This window comes from Vanderwaltozyma polyspora, genomic scaffold, assembly GCF_000150035.1.
Source record: "Vanderwaltozyma polyspora DSM 70294 KpolScaffold1050 genomic scaffold, whole genome shotgun sequence".
Lineage (NCBI taxonomy): Eukaryota > Fungi > Ascomycota > Saccharomycetes > Saccharomycetales > Saccharomycetaceae > Vanderwaltozyma > Vanderwaltozyma polyspora.
The window spans coordinates 259,681-279,803 of NW_001834691.1; the positions used below are offsets into that span (position 1 = coordinate 259,681).

The window sequence follows — 20,123 nt, forward strand, 5'->3', positions numbered from 1 at the left end:
AGGGCTGATACGAGTGGTATAGTAACGAATATAGAATGTTTTAGAAATTTTATTTTTTGGCTATTGCCTTTTATTAGTGTTGACGCAGATTCCAAACTGAGAAAGTGTTGTTGGCAGTTTCAAAGCTATTATTGTTCATATGTTGATCCATTGTTAGACTATATCTTTGGGAAGCTAATCCTTAATTATATTATATAGTATTATAGAGAGATTAGATAAAGATCAGGACTAGTTTCATTAAGATAGAAACCTATCCCTTTATATAACTTAGTGTTTTCATCTAATTTCCTAATTAGATGATAACTGTGGTGTCTGAGCTAACTGTGGTGGCTCACATAACTGTGGTGGCTATGCTTCTTATGCTAACCATATTCCAACTAGGTTTTTTGCACATTGTATTCAAAACCTAATTGGAATTACATTTTAATTTTTACCGCTCACATTTATGATTGGCTTCAAAAACTTTGTTTGTCAGACAAAACAAAAAAGGAAAAACTTTCATCATTTGAAGAAGTGTGTCTTCTAAAATGGGAAACTTTGTATAATAAATATATACCACATTTCATTTATATGGTGTCAATCTAGGATATATGCAAAAGGTATTATTATTATTGTATATAGTAGCAACTGTATTATTACGAAACAAATCCTTATTTGTATTATACATAATTATAGAAGGATTAGGTAGAGGGCAGGAATAGCTTTACTTAGATAGAGAACTATGTCTTTATATAACCTAAGGATTTCATCTAACTGTTCTAATTAGATGATGGTTATGCTGGTCAAGCTTCTACAACTAACTATATTACAACAAAATAAAGTAACTTATATATTGTAGTAATTGTGTTTGGTCAAATCAAAGTAAAGATTATCATATTTGAAAACTATGAAATATTAAATTTATAATAATAGCTCATATCTTATAGACATTATTAAAATAATGTCTCGATTGTGTTGCACCGATATCCCTTGAACAATGTATATACCAAGTTAATGAATAGATTGCTTGACATATTAAAGTTAAATAAAGTATGGGAAAATTTTACCCAACTGAATTATCCTAGTTTATATACATATGAAAAAAAAAATACACATTTAGAATACAAGTAAGTGAAAAAACTTCTGTTAGATTTGTTATACTGAGTTAGTGTTGGAATACCGTTAGCATTAGAAGTCAAACGAGTAAACCAGTATCTAATTAATATAATTAGGTGAAATCCTTGAGTTATATATAAATGAATAGTTTTATATCTCAGTGAAGTTATTCATGTCCTCTAATTAATCATTCTATAATCATTTATAATACAAATAAGGATTTGCTTCTCAATAATATAGCCTATAAGGAATTGACAATTGAATGATAACATCGAAACTGTTAATTACTCCTTCTCAGTTTCGAACCTGCGTCAAGGCTTAAGGTTGATACCCGATACTTTGTCATATTTGATCACCTATTTCTGAATACATTGGTACCTGATAGACCAACAGATTGTACGATATAACTTATAACATGATCTAATATTAAATCAAACACAATATTTATTCCTCAAATTATTAAAATTTCAACACAGCGGCATCTTAAAATTTAGCTATATTGTTCAACTATCACTTTACAGTTTTAGAGATCCACCTAAAAAATATATATTCTGAAGGCCCTTATATATAAGGTACCTGAAATATATAGAATGAAATGTATTTTATATTTTGCCTAATTCAGAACCATTGATATATTACCAAGAAATGTCAGTACTATAGGATTTTCTAAAGTATTTACCATCTGTTGTCGTACTTTATATATCACTCGTTAAGTTTATTAATTTTGCAATATCCATCAGGTATTCAAAGCGAGAGACAGATGATGATAAAATATCATTAGCAGAGTCAAAAACAAATATATGACATATTATTTTATTATATGCGAAACTATTGTCGAATATGACATGCTATAGAAGATTGTCAAAAACATATCTATCTGCACTTTAAATTACTGTCGAAGGCTCTTACTGAAGTGTCTGATTTCAACGTTTAATAGTAATAGTTAAAAATTAAGAGTGGGTTAACTTTAAGTAACGGTTTATATAAATCAGATACCTTAACTAATTAGGCAACTTACTATTATATCCAATAGAAATATTAATTAACAACCTAGTAAGTATTCTCAGCCAGCTAATGTTACCTAATTAGTTGATATTGTTGGATTTTGGGAATCAATAGATGCAAACCAGCAACTAGCAACCAGCAACCAGCAACCAGCATCTAATTAATCTAATTAGATGAAATTTTGCAAGGTATATAAAGGGATGGTTTTATATCTTAATAAAACTATTCTCACGCTTTAGTTAGTCTTTATATAATGGTATATAAGAGTAACAGTTTTAGAGGTTGCTAACGTATAATTGTACTTATAGCTCAGAGCCAATCCAACCAATAATTTGTTTATACTATCCTAACTATGTCTCAATCTGGTACCCAATCTAACTCAGCTGATGATCCTCCATCCCAGGATGCATACACTCTGTTGGTTTCGACTCTGCGCTCACAGATATACTCACTTTCACATCCCTTTAAAGATCTGAAAACCTAAGAGGGAAAATATTTCTCTCCAGTAGCACATTCACATTCTATGATTGATTGATTTTCTAGATGGTTGAAAAATGTCTCCAATCTACCTCCCCTCTTGGATATATCCATTAATATATCTAAATAAATTCTGACAATTGACAATATACAATTTCCATTTATTATTGTATGTACAAGTTATTTATACTCAATTAGTTGCTCTCATTAGGGTCCATTAAGTTCATTACTGGATTTTACTGTCCAACAGTTTCTTCCATAAAATTACCTGCATATTTGATAGTTTAATAAATCAATATTTTGGAAATTAAAGCGGTAACTTTACCTATGATTCATTAACTAGCAATACTGCATCGTGCGAACCAAGTTGATACCTTATGCACATAATATACTAATTAGGTTTAATTATCTGATCATATGGATAGTGTATTATATGATACAGAAATATTTAAAGTATGGTATTTCGTATTTATCTAAAGAAACAAGCTGTATAATCGAATACTTAAGGTTACTATTTATAAACTTTACGGTGTTATTAAAACTATTATAATACCTATACAGTAGTATTGAACATATAAAGATCTCTATGGTTTTTATTTTTTAATAGCAAGAAGGATATATCTTTACTTCATGAACCATGTCCTTTATATATTACGTATTTGTTGGAATATGATCAGTGTTAGAAGAATAACCAACACAACCAGAATATCTATCATTTAATTAGAATAGTTAGATAAAATATTTAAGTTATATAAAGGAATAGTTTCTTATCTTAGTAAAACTATTCCTGCCCTCCATCTTATCCTTACATAATAGTATATAACATAATCGACGATGAGCTTCCCAATAATCTATTTTAAAATGAATCGACAGATAAATAATAACAACTTCGAAACTTTTAACAGTACCTTCACAGTTTGGAATCTGCGTCAACATTCTATACATATTGCAGATTTGAAATCTTATCTAAGACAATGAGAAAATATTTCACATATTAGTACACCAACTTTTGATCAAATAAATATCATGAATTATCCAGAAAAGATAACTAATTTAATGTCGATGTTTACCTTGGTCAGTAATATTTTATATTAGTAAAATAATTATACTATTGAAGATAAACTTTATTATTTAATCAATTCATTTTACCTTGACGAATTAAGTAATCAAGTCAGAAAGATCACGACCTGAAATTATAATAAAAACACAATGAAATATGAAGAATAACAAGTGATGATTTAGTTTCTCAACAAAAAAATAGATATGCTATCAAATAATGTATTAATAGTGATTAGGTTAATATAATTATTTAATACTGAATACTCAGTAACTCCTATTTTTATCTTACAACGTAGTTTTGGTAAGCAATTAAATTAGAACTATTAATTCACTTTAAGGTTTTGAAAAATAACCGAATCAACCAATAAATAACAATTAGAAAATTTAATAATAATGACAAAATAAGAATATAGCAATGTTGTTAGGCTGGAACTTTTTCAATAAGATGCAATTATATTCACACTGAATATATCCTATTTATAATTGAACAGAATTTTTTATTCTATGGATTTCCTATTTGTAAAATAAAATTTCTGATGTTTAATACTAAATCTCATATATAATATCTATATGTAGAAAATTATTATGCTTGTTTCTTCACTGAATCTTTCATCAAGTTAGATTCTTTATTTATTTCCAAGGACATTATTGTGGAGTTGATAATGATCCAGTGTATTAAAATATATAATATAAACATGGACATATATTTTATATGATAAGTGTAAATCAAGATCTTATCATTTCTTATATACAGTGTTGGAAAAGTTTTCCCGCGTCAGAAATAACACTTTTGTGTAGAGTAACATTTCTTTATCATTTACGAATAATGTTGTAATGTGTTTAGCTTACTCATCACCTCATAATTCTAACACTATGTCAGATAGTAATTTATCTGCTTATATGACAAATACAGTCATGCATAATTTCGGAGTACGTGCATGTTATACCATAATATTATGCGATTAATTTAATCGCCATTATTCACTTATAGAAAAGAATATATACTTGAAATTCCTTTAATTGCCCTTTAATAAACTAAATCAATTATAAATCAATTTCCAATAAATTAATCCCACTTTTATTTCTTCTATGAGTCTGGTAATGTTGTGAACAATTATCACGTCTACTAAACCTTTGGTTACAACCTTCAAACGGACAACAATGCTTTTTTTCTCCTGTATGGATTCTGTAATGTCTCGAAAGATGACCTGAAGTTGTCAAACCCTTTCCGCATACACGACAGTAGTATTTACGTCGTTCAGCAATATCCCCCTTTAACAGACTGACACGGCTTGATTTAAAACCTTCCGGTATAATTGTTTTCTTCCTGTATCTCCTTTTCTTCCTTAAAATTATTTTCTCTTTCTTAGGTTTTTCTTTTATTGAAGACTGAGTGTTGCTTATGATATCGTCACTTTCATTTAAATATAGTGGAGGAGTTACTATATTTTCAAATCCCATTTGATTTCTATTAGAGATGCCGTTAGATAGTGGTTCTTGACGTACTATGTCATTGTTAATTAATATCAAGTCATCAGACTCATTTGGAGGTGATATAGGATGAAATTTGAGTTTATTGAAATTGGATAAAAAAGACACGGGGTTTTTATTACTTAGAGAAGAAGTTTTGCTAACTTCTTCCCTAGAAGAATATAAAGGTTTAGAATTATTAGAACTGTGATCATGACATAGAGTAACTGGGCATTTTTTTAATATCGGGAACTCTTGCTTATCACATATACTGTTATCTCTTAAAATATTTCCCCATTGGTTTGACATAATCACCGAGTCGAATTCAGATCCTATTGAGGGGTAGTTTTCTATCTTCAGCGTATTCGTTTTAAACGAATGTTTGTCCAAGATAAGATTTATACCGTAATCCATAGTGTTGGAAGAAAAGAAATATGGAAGTAGTGTAGGAAGTTTGGTATCTATGAGTATTGAATTGGAATTTTTATTTTTATTTTTATGTATTTTCTTCATATTGGAATGTTCAATTTGATATTTGTTATGTTTATTTTGGTTTCTAGACATGTACTATTGCCAGTTGATTAATTTAATCCTGTAACACAAAACTACACTGAAAAATCCAAATCTTATTTGACTATTACACAATTAAAAACAGAAAAATGCAATTCAATTTACTCTTTAAAATAAATATTTAGTATGACTAAGTACTTCAATCTTTTCACTAAAAGTAAATATCAATATCTTTAGTCCAATTAAATTAAATTCTCTATAAAGTGAAAAGTAATAACTATTTAATAGAATGTACCTCAGACATTTTAAACCACTGTTTCGAAATTATATAAAGATTTTATTTCTTTTAATAATGACAAAAACCATTAGTGATTTATATGACAATTCAAAATATCACTTATATTTACAATAGGGATAACGAAGAGGTACTGTCGATCTCTCGATTGTCCAATATGCGAAAACCTTGCTTAAACCAAGTAAGCATAGACAGAATTCAAACGTGGCAATCCTAAGCAATGTATCACTCTTCGTTCTTTTGTAATTAAATATACTACCATATGTAAGCTTGGAAAGTTAACAAGAAAAGATCATACAATAATACTCTACGATAATTTCAGTAATTTAAAAATTCCAACATTATAGGTAAAATTTAATGAGAAAGACTACCCATTATCCTTGGAAATGCTAATACTACATTAAATGGATAATTTAAGAAAAAGTTAAAAATCAGTTTCATCCAAAGAAGTTTCTCTAAAAGAAAGGTGATAAGAAAAGATAAGAAAAGATCATGAAAATGGAAATGGAAATGGAAAATGTTAAAGTTGGATACGCATGATACTAAGAAAATAATGAAGTTTAAAATGCATTGCTTTTTAACTGAATAAACATTAAAGTATTTTCAAATACTATTTTGGGAAACTAGATTTTGCCCAATTTCTCAGCGTGATCCCCTTCTGTTTGTAGAATTTTTTTTTTGAACGAAACAGAGTTATTTTGGAGAAACCTTATCAGAACCTGATGAAATTGCAATTTATTTGGATCCGAAGAAGGAATAAGCCAATAATATTCATAGGGAACGGTGAAATTATGCCTTCAGACTCTTACTTAATATCCTTCTTTTTAAAATAGTGAATGGGACAAATACGAAAAAGAATTGCAAAATACAACAATATAAATCACAAAACGATATATACAAAAACAAAAACAAATTAAAGGTTAGTCAGAAGATGGAGCAGAGTAAAGAGAATAAGAGGATTTAGTTATTGATTTTACAAAAATGATACCAAATCGGATGCCTAATACACTCACTTTCTTAATTAATTTTAATTTTGAATAAAAATCACTACCCCTAGTGTACGGATGATTTAAAAACAAGAATTTGAGGTATATGCTTTATAATACATGATATTGAAAAACTGTTTCGGCTACCATAAATTATTACAGTATACTTAATATCGTGGATGAGACACATTGATAGTAAAAATATCTTTGATTATTTTTGTTGGTTTCTTTCAAAAGACTTCAAAATTTTGTAACAAGGTGCAGATACTTGTACAATTAGTAGTCGATCTACTTGAAATACATTGAATGTATATTAGACCAGAAAAGTTATTTTGTATTTTAAAATTTCGTTACTCATAAATTTCATTAAAAAAGTTTTAACCCTCTCCCTCATCACAGAAAGTGCATTTCTGCTTTGGGTAGATTATTTTTATACTCTTTATCTAAGTCAGAGTTTTGCAACTAAATAGGTAGGAAGAATACCATCTTAAAAAGATCATTCTTTTTAAAATTCTTCCGTTTCTGGATTTCTCAAGTGAACTAAAACGTAAAATTCACAAGAATTGTACACTTCAGTAATTGCACTCCTTCCACAATTCTCCCAAGACCAAATTTGTTAACGGATAACCTTTATAGGATTATTGCTAATTCAGGAATTTAAATTCCTATAATGTATGACTTTGAAATTTACGATTAGAAGTAACAATTATCTGTAGAAATTAAGATAATTTCAGGTAACAGAAAATATATATTCCTGCTGTTGAAGGAATTCAACTGTAAAAAGGATAATGAAACTTGATGTAAATAAGAAAGAAAGTATATAATATATTGTAGAGAAAGTATATAATTAAATAGAGGCTAGGTAATTATGATATTTCCTTTTTAAACGATCGAACTAATATTCTAAAAAACAAAACCGCATATTATTAAGTAATAAGATTAATATGTCGCTGCAAATATTTTTTGGGTGTAAAATGTTTAAACAAACAACTAAAAAGAAAGATTTAATACACTGAAATTCATTTTCATTTCCTTCAAGTACTTTTAACAAGAATGCCACGCCTTCATTTTTGATTTCGTAGTAGCACTCTCAGCAAAAAAAACACTAGGATAAAGAAAGGACAAATATATTCTAGTCTTCCAACTAGGCATGCTCTGGTAGCGGAGTGAAGAACTTACTCTCATAGTTAAGTAGCCAAATGAGTAAATTAGCTCCCTCCGTTGACAGTAAATCAACCGTAGGATTGCTCTGTCATTAGCTTTAGCTGGGCTTTACCGGAAGTCAGATAATATCATGTGATTTCCAAACCCTAAGTATACTATTATACAATGTTGATTCAACATTGACACACCTTCACTAAAAACAAAGTGATCTAATTTATTACAATGGGATAAGGTTCCTGTTTTGTAATATTTGTATATTCTCTTTCATTTGGACTTTTAATTACTATCTAGTTACGTGGAATTAGAGAGGTGTAGCCACTTTTTGAAAAAAATCATTGAAAAAAAATTTAAAATTGTATTTTAAACTCATCAAAGTAAAGTTCTTCACCTTAAAATATAAGAAAGAGAAAAGGTTATAGTAAAATAAGCTCAATTATACAAGTTAGTTGAATTACAGACAACCAGTAACAGGAATTAATGACTCTCCATGAACTAACTAAAGAAACGATTAAAACTACAAGTGAAGATGAAACCACCACGTCGTCAATATAAGTGACATGTCCAATAATCACCTACATTTAAACCTCTACGAGCCTTTCAAAGATAAACCTTTAGATGATGTCCTTTTGAATAAGAGGAAGACAGATATATAGTTGAGATAAGATAAATAAGTCAGATAAGATAGATAAAATTGATATATTAAATGCCGTGTCAACAACTGAGCACAGTATACGTCACAAAATACTATGTGACTTTAAACCCTAGTGCACCCTAACGTTATGCCCTGGATCACATGATCCTCGTGCGTGGCGACCCCAAACTCTACCTAAAATGCTCTTCCGTTGGCCGTGTATTGCCTGTCATTTTAGGAACTTTCGGTATCCGGGCCTTGTTTAGCTGCCTCAATTATTGTTCTCAGGCAAGATGAAAAGGCGGGAAGAGATATTCCCCAACCACGCTTACTTTCAACTAGTGAAAGGAGGTGACCTAGCACTGCTACTCAAAATATTTTATCCTTTCAATTACTAAAAAGAGGTGAAGTAATCGCACTATTCAAAATGTTTTTTTTAATTATATTCGAAAATTATAGAGAAATTATCTCATAATATATTTTGTTAAGAAAAATATCGCTGTTTCATCTAATAGTTCAAAATAGAAAGAAAAGAGAAGTAAAACTCTACTTTTTTAGTAACAAACGAACCAGATATAGATCAAAATTAATTAGTTTTCTAAAATACAGGCTTTTAGTTCGAAATTAATAAATGTGAACACAGAAGTTCTCAGAAGGACGATATCTAATTAAAATAAACATAATAAACTTCACGAGATACAATTTGATACGCCTGCTGGCTTATTAAGGAGCACTCAAATAAGTTTATTGACAAAAAATTCCTTAATTTCTTTGGAGGCAACTGTAAAATATTTACTAAACCTAATAATATCTTGTGCTGCCTGAAAATTGTCTCATAATAAAGATTACCATATACGTCACTGTGTTTCAGATTCAAAAGTTCACCTCAATATTTTCGAAACATAAGCTGATAGCCTTGTCAATAATAAAATAGTTTTCTTGAACGAATTGCCAGCTTATATTATTATTATTACCTAGATTATTGTATCAAAAACGATTAGTTCTCATTCATAAGAGAAGGCAATATTTACTACTGGGAATCACTGAAAATATTTTTTCTGCTTTGTACCTTCGCTCATTATTACTTCCCGAGATACAGTATCATAAAATTTGTATTTACTCATTTTGGCTAATCAAAATTTCCTCTCCCATTTGTCAGGACAGCTATCTCAAAAGAAGAAACAAAACAAAAGAAATATTTCAAAAAAAAGAAACAAAACAAAAGAAATATTTCAAAAAAGAAAAGAAAAGTCCAAAAGAGAGAACGGAAGGTATAATACGAGAGGCCCAAAGAAAGCCGAAGAGTAATAGGAAGTACATTTCGGAAGTGAAAAGTAAAAGAAAAAAAATACAAATACGGTTAACAAAAGGATTAAAATAGAATGAGTTTTTGATTATTATTGAGGATATCTTATGAGAATAAAATTATAAACCAATCAAATATTTGGTATATAATTAATAATAGTTTATGAACTAAATAAATGCAGGAGAAAATTATAAAGACAATTGAGGTATACTACATACATATATCTATATCAGTAATAGCTATTTACTTAAAAAGGGATGAGGATCAAGTAAATAAATATTATAGAGAGAAGGCAGTCAATGTAATATAGAAAGAACAGTCAATATAGTAGAAGAACTATTATGATACATTCTGTTATCCAATAATAGAGAGGAGAGGTTTTCTAATTTCCTTCTGAGGGAATTTAAATTTCAATAATTTATGTACATTAATGATGTAAAAATGCATTTTGCTAGGTGGTAAAGATTCATATATAAAATCTAGTTGCTTATTCTATTGGAATCTCTACCAAAATTGATGACCTGGCCGTTAGAAGCTAATAAACGTTTATTATCACATCTATTGTACACGTTAACCAACATCCAATTTTTATTTCAATATGATCATGAGTTTTCATGCCAACTGACAATATAGAAAAAAGGGAAACTCGATAGAGTAAAGCCTACAGAGGACAACTTCAAAACATTCTTAGCAGTGGAAATGAAATGAGGAAAAATCAATTAGCTGTTACCATTAAACATCACACAATCAATTCACAAGTGCTTTCAAAATGGTACCTCTTTTGATGAGAACAGAAGACAAATGAAGTTTATCAACTAAATCAAACTTAGAAAAAAGCCATAAACTATTTTGAAAACAAAAGCTATAAAAAGGGACCAGATTCTCTTATAAAAATCCTAATCTGTTCTTTCCATTATTTTATTTTTGATATAGTAATTATAAATATATAAAATATTCAAAAAAACACCAGTTGTCAAGAAATAAATACCAGGATGATGGTAATATTATATTTTGGTTTATTTCTCTTTTCACAGTTTATAAGAACGGCAAATGCCGAAGCAATTGCGTGCTTACCAAAAGGTGATTCGATTGATGGTTTTACAATAAAATTTTACCCATATGCACAAGCTGATCGTCATACATTCTCTTCTCTTGAATATATGGGGTTCGGTTATGCAGATTTACAACTTCTTGGTGAGGTAACTAAAATAACTAATCCAAGTGTTAATATTTATTATCCATGCGTAAGTGATCACGGCACATTTCCATGTAACACGTACAGTGGTGATACGGTCAAAGGAGGTCCTGGTACAACACAAAATTATACATGTAATGGAGTTTTTTGTAGTAACACTGGTCCTTCCTACTTTCCATTATTCGGATTTGAAACAACTCCTAGTAACGTAACACTTGAAATGACTGGTTATTTTCTGGCAACAACAACTGGTAAATATACATTTAATTTGCCTAAAGTTGATGATAGTGCACAATTATCTTTAGGTCATGGTGTTGCTTTTGATTGTTGTGCTCAATCCGAGAAACCAATTGAAAATACCGACTTCACAATTAATGCAGTTAAAGGTTGGTGGGGAAGCACTGGTAATACTACTGCAACTGTTGACTTAGTTGGTGGCTATTACTACCCATTAAAGATCGTTTACACTAATGCTGTCTCCTTCGGCTATATGCCAGTAGAGCTTGAGTTACCTGATGGAACCATAATAACTGATTTCAAAGGAACCGTATTTTCGTTTCCAGATGATGCCCAGGATGGTAAATGTGAAATCAGTGATCAGAAAAGTACAACAACGACAAAATATTGGACAGGCAAATATACTACAACCTACAGCACAGGAATTTCTACATACACAGGGACAGATGACATCACTACTACGGAAACTACCTTCTTTGTAGAAATTCCAGGAAGTGACAGTGATACTACTACTACAACCTTCTGGACCGGTTCTTTTACAACCACCTATAGTACTTTAATAACAACAATTACAGGCTCTGATGGTGTACCAACTACCGAAACAACATATTTTGTTGAGACACCTGGTATCGAAACTACCACTACTGTGACTACCCCATGGACTGGCACTTATACCAGCACTATCGAGACTGTTGTCACTACATTCACTGGTTCCGATGGTGTTCCTACTACCGAAACTACTTACACTGTTGTCGTTCCTCCAACTTCCAATCCTGGTAGTGAAATTACTACTACAGTCACAACACCATGGACTGGCACTTATACCAGTACTATCGAGACTGTTGTCACTACATTCACTGGTTCCGATGGTGTTCCTACTACCGAAACTACTTACACTGTTGTCGTTCCACCAACTTCTACCCCAGGTGTTCACACTACTACTGAAATTACAACCCCATGGACTGGCACTTATACCAGCACTATCGAGACTGTTGTCACTACATTCACTGGTTCCGATGGTGTTCCTACTACCGAAACTACTTACACTGTTGTCGTTCCTCCAACTTCCAATCCTGGTAGTGAAATTACTACTACTGTGACTACCCCATGGACTGGCACTTATACCAGTACTATCGAGACTGTTGTCACTACATTCACTGGTTCCGATGGTGTTCCTACTACCGAAACTACTTACACTGTTGTCGTTCCTCCAACTTCCAATCCTGGTAGTGAAATTACTACTACAGTCACAACACCATGGACTGGCACTTATACCAGCACTATCGAGACTGTTGTCACTACATTCACTGGTTCCGATGGTGTTCCTACTACCGAAACTACTTACACTGTTGTCGTTCCTCCAACTTCCAATCCTGGTAGTGAAATTACTACTACTGTGACTACCCCATGGACTGGCACTTATACCAGCACTATCGAGACTGTTGTCACTACATTCACTGGTTCCGATGGTGTTCCTACTACCGAAACTACTTACACTGTTGTCGTTCCACCAACTTCTACCCCAGGTGTTCACACTACTACTGAAATTACAACCCCATGGACTGGCACTTATACCAGTACTATCGAGACTGTTGTCACTACATTCACTGGTTCCGATGGTGTTCCTACTACCGAAACTACTTACACTGTTGTCGTTCCACCAACTTCTACCCCAGGTGTTCACACTACTACTGAAATTACAACCCCATGGACTGGCACTTATACCAGCACTATCGAGACTGTTGTCACTACATTCACTGGTTCCGATGGTGTTCCTACTACCGAAACTACTTACACTGTTGTCGTTCCACCAACTTCTACCCCAGGTGTTCACACTACTACTGAAATTACAACCCCATGGACTGGCACTTATACCAGCACTATCGAGACTGTTGTCACTACATTCACTGGTTCCGATGGTGTTCCTACTACCGAAACTACTTACACTGTTGTCGTTCCTCCAACTTCCAATCCTGGTAGTGAAATTACTACTACTGTGACTACCCCATGGACTGGCACTTATACCAGTACTATCGAGACTGTTGTCACTACATTCACTGGTTCCGATGGTGTTCCTACTACCGAAACTACTTACACTGTTGTCGTTCCTCCAACTTCCAATCCTGGTAGTGAAATTACTACTACAGTCACAACACCATGGACTGGCACTTATACCAGCACTATCGAGACTGTTGTCACTACATTCACTGGTTCCGATGGTGTTCCTACTACCGAAACTACTTACACTGTTGTCGTTCCACCAACTTCTACCCCAGGTGTTCACACTACTACTGAAATTACAACCCCATGGACTGGCACTTATACCAGCACTATCGAGACTGTTGTCACTACATTCACTGGTTCCGATGGTGTTCCTACTACCGAAACTACTTACACTGTTGTCGTTCCTCCAACTTCCAATCCTGGTAGTGAAATTACTACTACTGTGACTACCCCATGGACTGGCACTTATACCAGCACTATCGAGACTGTTGTCACTACATTCACTGGTTCCGATGGTGTTCCTACTACCGAAACTACTTACACTGTTGTCGTTCCTCCAACTTCCAATCCTGGTAGTGAAATTACTACTACTGTGACTACCCCATGGACTGGCACTTATACCAGTACTATCGAGACTGTTGTCACTACATTCACTGGTTCCGATGGTGTTCCTACTACCGAAACTACTTACACTGTTGTCGTTCCTCCAACTTCCAATCCTGGTAGTGAAATTACTACTACAGTCACAACACCATGGACTGGCACTTATACCAGTACTATCGAGACTGTTGTCACTACATTCACTGGTTCCGATGGTGTTCCTACTACCGAAACTACTTACACTGTTGTCGTTCCACCAACTTCTACCCCAGGTGTTCACACTACTACTGAAATTACAACCCCATGGACTGGCACTTATACCAGCACTATCGAGACTGTTGTCACTACATTCACTGGTTCCGATGGTGTTCCTACTACCGAAACTACTTACACTGTTGTCGTTCCACCAACTTCTACCCCAGGTGTTCACACTACTACTGAAATTACAACCCCATGGACTGGCACTTATACCAGCACTATCGAGACTGTTGTCACTACATTCACTGGTTCCGATGGTGTTCCTACTACCGAAACTACTTACACTGTTGTCGTTCCTCCAACTTCCAATCCTGGTAGTGAAATTACTACTACAGTCACAACACCATGGACTGGCACTTATACCAGCACTATCGAGACTGTTGTCACTACATTCACTGGTTCCGATGGTGTTCCTACTACCGAAACTACTTACACTGTTGTCGTTCCTCCAACTTCCAATCCTGGTAGTGAAATTACTACTACAGTCACAACACCATGGACTGGCACTTATACCAGCACTATCGAGACTGTTGTCACTACATTCACTGGTTCCGATGGTGTTCCTACTACCGAAACTACTTACACTGTTGTCGTTCCTCCAACTTCCAATCCTGGTAGTGAAATTACTACTACAGTCACAACACCATGGACTGGCACTTATACCAGCACTATCGAGACTGTTGTCACTACATTCACTGGTTCCGATGGTGTTCCTACTACCGAAACTACTTACACTGTTGTCGTTCCACCAACTTCTACCCCAGGTGTTCACACTACTACTGAAATTACAACCCCATGGACTGGCACTTATACCAGCACTATCGAGACTGTTGTCACTACATTCACTGGTTCCGATGGTGTTCCTACTACCGAAACTACTTACACTGTTGTCGTTCCTCCAACTTCCAATCCTGGTAGTGAAATTACTACTACTGTGACTACCCCATGGACTGGCACTTATACCAGCACTATCGAGACTGTTGTCACTACATTCACTGGTTCCGATGGTGTTCCTACTACCGAAACTACTTACACTGTTGTCGTTCCACCAACTTCTTTCCCAGTAGTTGAAAGTAAGACCATTGAAACTATTACTACTGTTACAGGCTCTAACGGTGTTCGAACTACAAAAACTACTAATGTTGTAGTTCCAAATACCTCCTCTAATTTAACACCAAGTTTATCTATTTTCCCAGGAACATCGACCGAATTTGTCTCAACTAATCATATTACTTCTTTTGAGGGCTCAGGCTTTAAGATGGGTGGCAGTATGTCAGATAGTATTTTAGGAGTGTTGTTTTTTGTATTGTTGATTTAGATGTTTTAGATTTTTAAAATCGTTATTAGTTCGTTGTATTTATGGTATAAATATTCTATTTAATTATAATTGTATTCTGAGATATGTAGATGTTTTTGTGAATTTTGGAAATCAATAGAGGGAAACCAGCATATAATTATTGTAATTAGATGAAATGCTTAAACTATATAAAGTGATAGTTTTCTATCTTAATATAACTATTCTTACCCTCTATCTAATCCTTCTATAATTAAATATAATACAAGGATTAGCGTTCCAATAATAGAGCTTATAATAATGAATTACAACCTCGAAACTTTTAATTACTCCTTCTCAGTTTCGAATCTGAGTCGACATATACTAGTGTATAACATTTTATGAACTTGAAAATGTTAAATAAGTTAAAAAATCAAATAGAATTCGATGCTCGTTTATATAGTTTGTGCTCAATGTTTCTATTATTTTTTTGTGTGAAATCAATACGATATTTATAAATATTCAACTGTCTATATACCATCTGAGCTCTTTCTTTCTATGCATTAAAGATATTATTGTTAAAATACATATATTGTTATATCTTATTTAGTAGTGAAATGAGTAGTGATCAAAACATATTTTAGAATACCAATCCATTATTACGTATTTATAAATTTTATAATATTTAAATATAAAATATGTCAAAGTGAAGGATTAATACACTAGCATATGTATACAATGTAGTTATAAGATGCATTTAAATGGAGAGCTGTATAATATAATAATTTACCCCTTCTTAAAACTACAATTGTGACTAAATTGGTGGTTGGTATCCTTTTGCTTTGGCATGTCTTAGAAAACGTTAATGTCACTTAAATCACTTTTATTTAAGTAAATATAGATTACAAATTGAATCAAGCATTTTACTGTAGAGAATCGGTGGAGGCCTTATTATACTGTCTATCTGTGATGTCTTATTTGACCAGTATTTGATAAGTTTTAATTATTATATAGTTGTATAGTTAATTTGGTGTACATTAGAATAAAGTCTGTTATTCATGTATTCTAGAGAAACTTAATGTGGAGATCTGTATTAGAGAGTAAATATACTACTAATTAATAATGTTACTGATGTTTTCTTTATATGCAAGTTAGCATACTAAATAATATACAATAATATACAATAATATACAATAATATACAATAATATACACTAATATACAATAATATACAATAATAACTCTTTATAGCAATAAATGTAACTGAAGCTAGTTTTGGCAATTGTTATTCTAATTATTCCATTGAATCGCAGTAACCTTACTATTTAGGTATAACTGCACCTCTATTAAAAACACGGTGATATAATTTATGACATCCTTATGTGATAAGGATTTGGTATTGATTACGCTTAAGTACAAAGGGATAAAAATATTTATATATTTAATATTACTGTATAGTTATTATAATAGTTTGATAACCTCATATATCTTTTAACTAATAACCTTAAGTAATTATATCTATGGCTTGTTTCCCTATATAAATACATTAATACATTAATATTTAATATTCCTGACAAAAAAATTCAATATGATGAGATTTATGTTTTGTTAGTTTTATATTTAGTGCTATAAATATTATTTATTATCAGTTGGATAAAGATGAAACTCATATAAGAAAAAATATTACAAAATATAAAATTATTTATATTAATATATAAGAAAGAGAAAAGTTATAATAAAATAAGTTGAATTATAGAAGTTAATTTAATGGCAGACAACTATTAACAAGAATTAATGACTAGCTAAGAAAGAAGCAAGTTGAGATATTGAAAGTATATCAAATAAACTAGTTCTGTGACAGACATAGGAATTGGTGTATGGTAAAGACTGATATTATTCTGGTTTGGATTTCTGTTAGGGGGATCTTAAAGTCTTATGAGGTGGGAATATATATAATTTAGTGTGCTTTAAATTATATATGATAATAATATATGGGAGTTTTAGATTCAGGTGTTGAGATAGATACAATAGTATAATGATAGATACAATAGTATAACTTGTAGTAGTGCCAATATTAGAATGTGAGTAGGAAGATTGGGATAATTATTTGTGTCGATTCAGATTATTGAAATAAAATAAGATAGTTAATTATTATTTGGGTGGGATATATGAGTTTAAGGCAAATGTGACTATTAGATTGTGACAGTGGGGATAAGAGGAGATAGAGTTGAGATGGTGGAAAATTACAACCAGAAATGAATTCACAAGCATTGAATTATTTATATTAGATATTAATTTCAACAATTGGAGTTAATATTACATTTTTAATTTTAACAAAATACCATAGTTAAGGCGAGATTTTTGTCTTTTCATCTGAAATATTTTATTATGGGAAAATATATTTTGTAGTGCGAGAAGAATCCCATAGTTAAGGCGAGATTTCTATATTTTGGGCAGAATTGCATACTATGGGAAGATGTTTTATTTTGCTCTTAAGGCTGGATAGAGTAAATATGCGTAGCCCAATATTAGGTAGTATTTTTCTCGGTTTGGTATTATTTTTTAGAATTGATCTTGGTTGGGCGACATGGATGAGAGTTGGTTATGTTTTTTAGGAAACGTGACATGGAACAGATTTTCGCGGGTCGGTCTTGTTTTTTAGGAAAGGTATTTAGTGCGCGACGGTGTATATAATAAGGATGGTTATAGAGGATAATGGTTAAGGTGGTAGTAATTAAAGTGATAGTAATAAAAGTGATGGTTGTAGTTATGTTGCGGTAATGAAATTTGACCACAAAGGTAAAGTTGACATGGAGATTAAGATTATTGAATAAAATTAAAAGTTAACAATAAAAGTTGTTCTAATTAATTAAACAGATGGTTAGACACAATAATCAATAGTGACAGTATGATAAAAGATGAACAAGTTGAGATGGTGAAAATGTAAAACCAGATATGAAATCACAAGCATTGAATTAATAATATCACATATTAGTTTCAACAATTGGAGTTAGTTTAGGTGCTAATTGATGGGGCCTTAACTGCTGAGGTAAGGTCGTATAAAATGATAAGATTATTGAATAAATATAATATTGTTACGCTACCATATTTGAAATTGATTTTCTGCATGTGTATCTGAGAATATATGTTTGTGCGATTATTTCTAAATGATATATTCATTGTGTGGTTCCGTGTTTCGTGATCCCTTCCGTGGTTATATGATAATGTGTGGCCGGTTTATAGGTGTGGTTTATAGGGATGGTTTATAGGTGTAATTTATAAGGATGGTTTATAGGGATGGTTTATAGGGATGGACCTATATATGATTCTTGCAAAACCTTTTAAATCCCATAGTTAAGGCGAAATTTTTGCGAAAGCTTTTAGATGGATTTATTATGTGAAGTTATTTTTTGCATCGACCTTGTAAATAAAAAATGTAAAACTTTGTAGATACAGTAAACTCCCGTAGCCTAATATTAGGTAGTATTTTTCTCGGTTTGGTATTATTTTTTAGGATGGATCTGGGTTGGGCGACATGGATGAGAGTTGGTTATGGTTTTTAGGAAACGTGATATGGAACAGATTTTCGCGGGTCGGTGTTGTTTGTTAGAAAACGTGACATGGAAACAGGTTTTTCCGGGTCGGTCTTGTTTTTCATGTTGGATTCTGGGAATCAGTAGATGACAATCTTAAGTTATCCAGATCTAACCCTATGTCTGAAAGATATACTTTGCTGACAGGAACACATTCAGGGTAACTGTTAGTTTTCAAAAGGTATATAAGCAGACCAGATTTCAAGTTTCTAGAAAATATTTTCTCTTTTCTAATGTTCACTTTATGAACTAAATTATATTTTATATTTTGTATACTATATTTAGAATTTATAAAAAACCAAGAGCTTGAATAAACAACTAACGTATAATTGTACTTATACCTTAGATCTCAGTTAATATATCCACTATCACTCCAGTACAACCATGTCCCACCCTGATCAACAGTCCAATAACACTCACCTATTCCAATCTCAAGAAATAGGTGCCGTCCTGGTTTCGAACCTGCGCAAACAGGTTATGAGCCCTGCCAATGCAACCGACCTTATTCCCATTGAACTACTTGGTGTCCAAAACTATGATATGTGGTATCATTACTTTATGCAAGTAGTTGGTGAAGCCAGTCACATTTGGTCAGAATATGTTGAAACTGGAGATATTCAATCCGTTAGAATTGAATATGGATTACCTGATATTCAAATCAAGTCTATGAAAATAATCTTAGACACTAATCTTGTTTCTCTTATCAAAAAGAATGTTTCTAAAGATATTGAGAAAAAGATTAGAAACTCCTTCCTGATGACTAAAAGATCTGGTCCAACAGGATTGTTACTTTTAGAGTACTTAAAAAAGAAGTATGGTAGGAAATGTGTTAAGTCCACCATGCCTATTTTTTCTGAAGTCAACTCCGCCTCCTCCAAACCTTTAGATGAAAGAGGAGACTGGGCAATAAAATTTGTCAACACCATGTTCAACTGTAGTGATGAACTTGACATCAATAATTTTTTC

At 32.1% G+C, this 20,123-nt stretch overlaps 3 protein-coding genes across 3 annotated transcripts; 2 read left to right on the plus strand and 1 right to left on the minus strand.

Moving 5' to 3' along the window:
* Positions 1-4,680: 4,680 nt before the first annotated feature.
* Kpol_1050p116 (C2H2-type zinc finger protein) lies at positions 4,681-5,670 on the minus strand (the record flags this gene model as incomplete). The annotated part of the gene is made up of 1 exon (XM_001647064.1): positions 4,681-5,670. The coding sequence occupies one exon, from the start codon at positions 5,668-5,670 to the stop codon at positions 4,681-4,683; it is 990 nt and encodes a 329-aa protein (XP_001647114.1).
* A 5,320-nt stretch (positions 5,671-10,990) lies between these two features.
* Positions 10,991-15,610, plus strand: Kpol_1050p117 (uncharacterized protein; the record flags this gene model as incomplete). The annotated part of the gene is made up of 1 exon (XM_001647065.1): positions 10,991-15,610. One exon carries the CDS (start codon positions 10,991-10,993, stop codon positions 15,608-15,610), a length of 4,620 nt encoding a protein of 1,539 aa, XP_001647115.1.
* A 3,931-nt stretch (positions 15,611-19,541) lies between these two features.
* Positions 19,542-20,123, plus strand: Kpol_1050p118 (Tkp5 protein; the record flags this gene model as incomplete). Its single annotated transcript, XM_001647066.1, has 1 exon — positions 19,542-20,123. A coding segment is annotated over one exon (582 nt), but the record flags the coding sequence as incomplete, so codon positions are not given.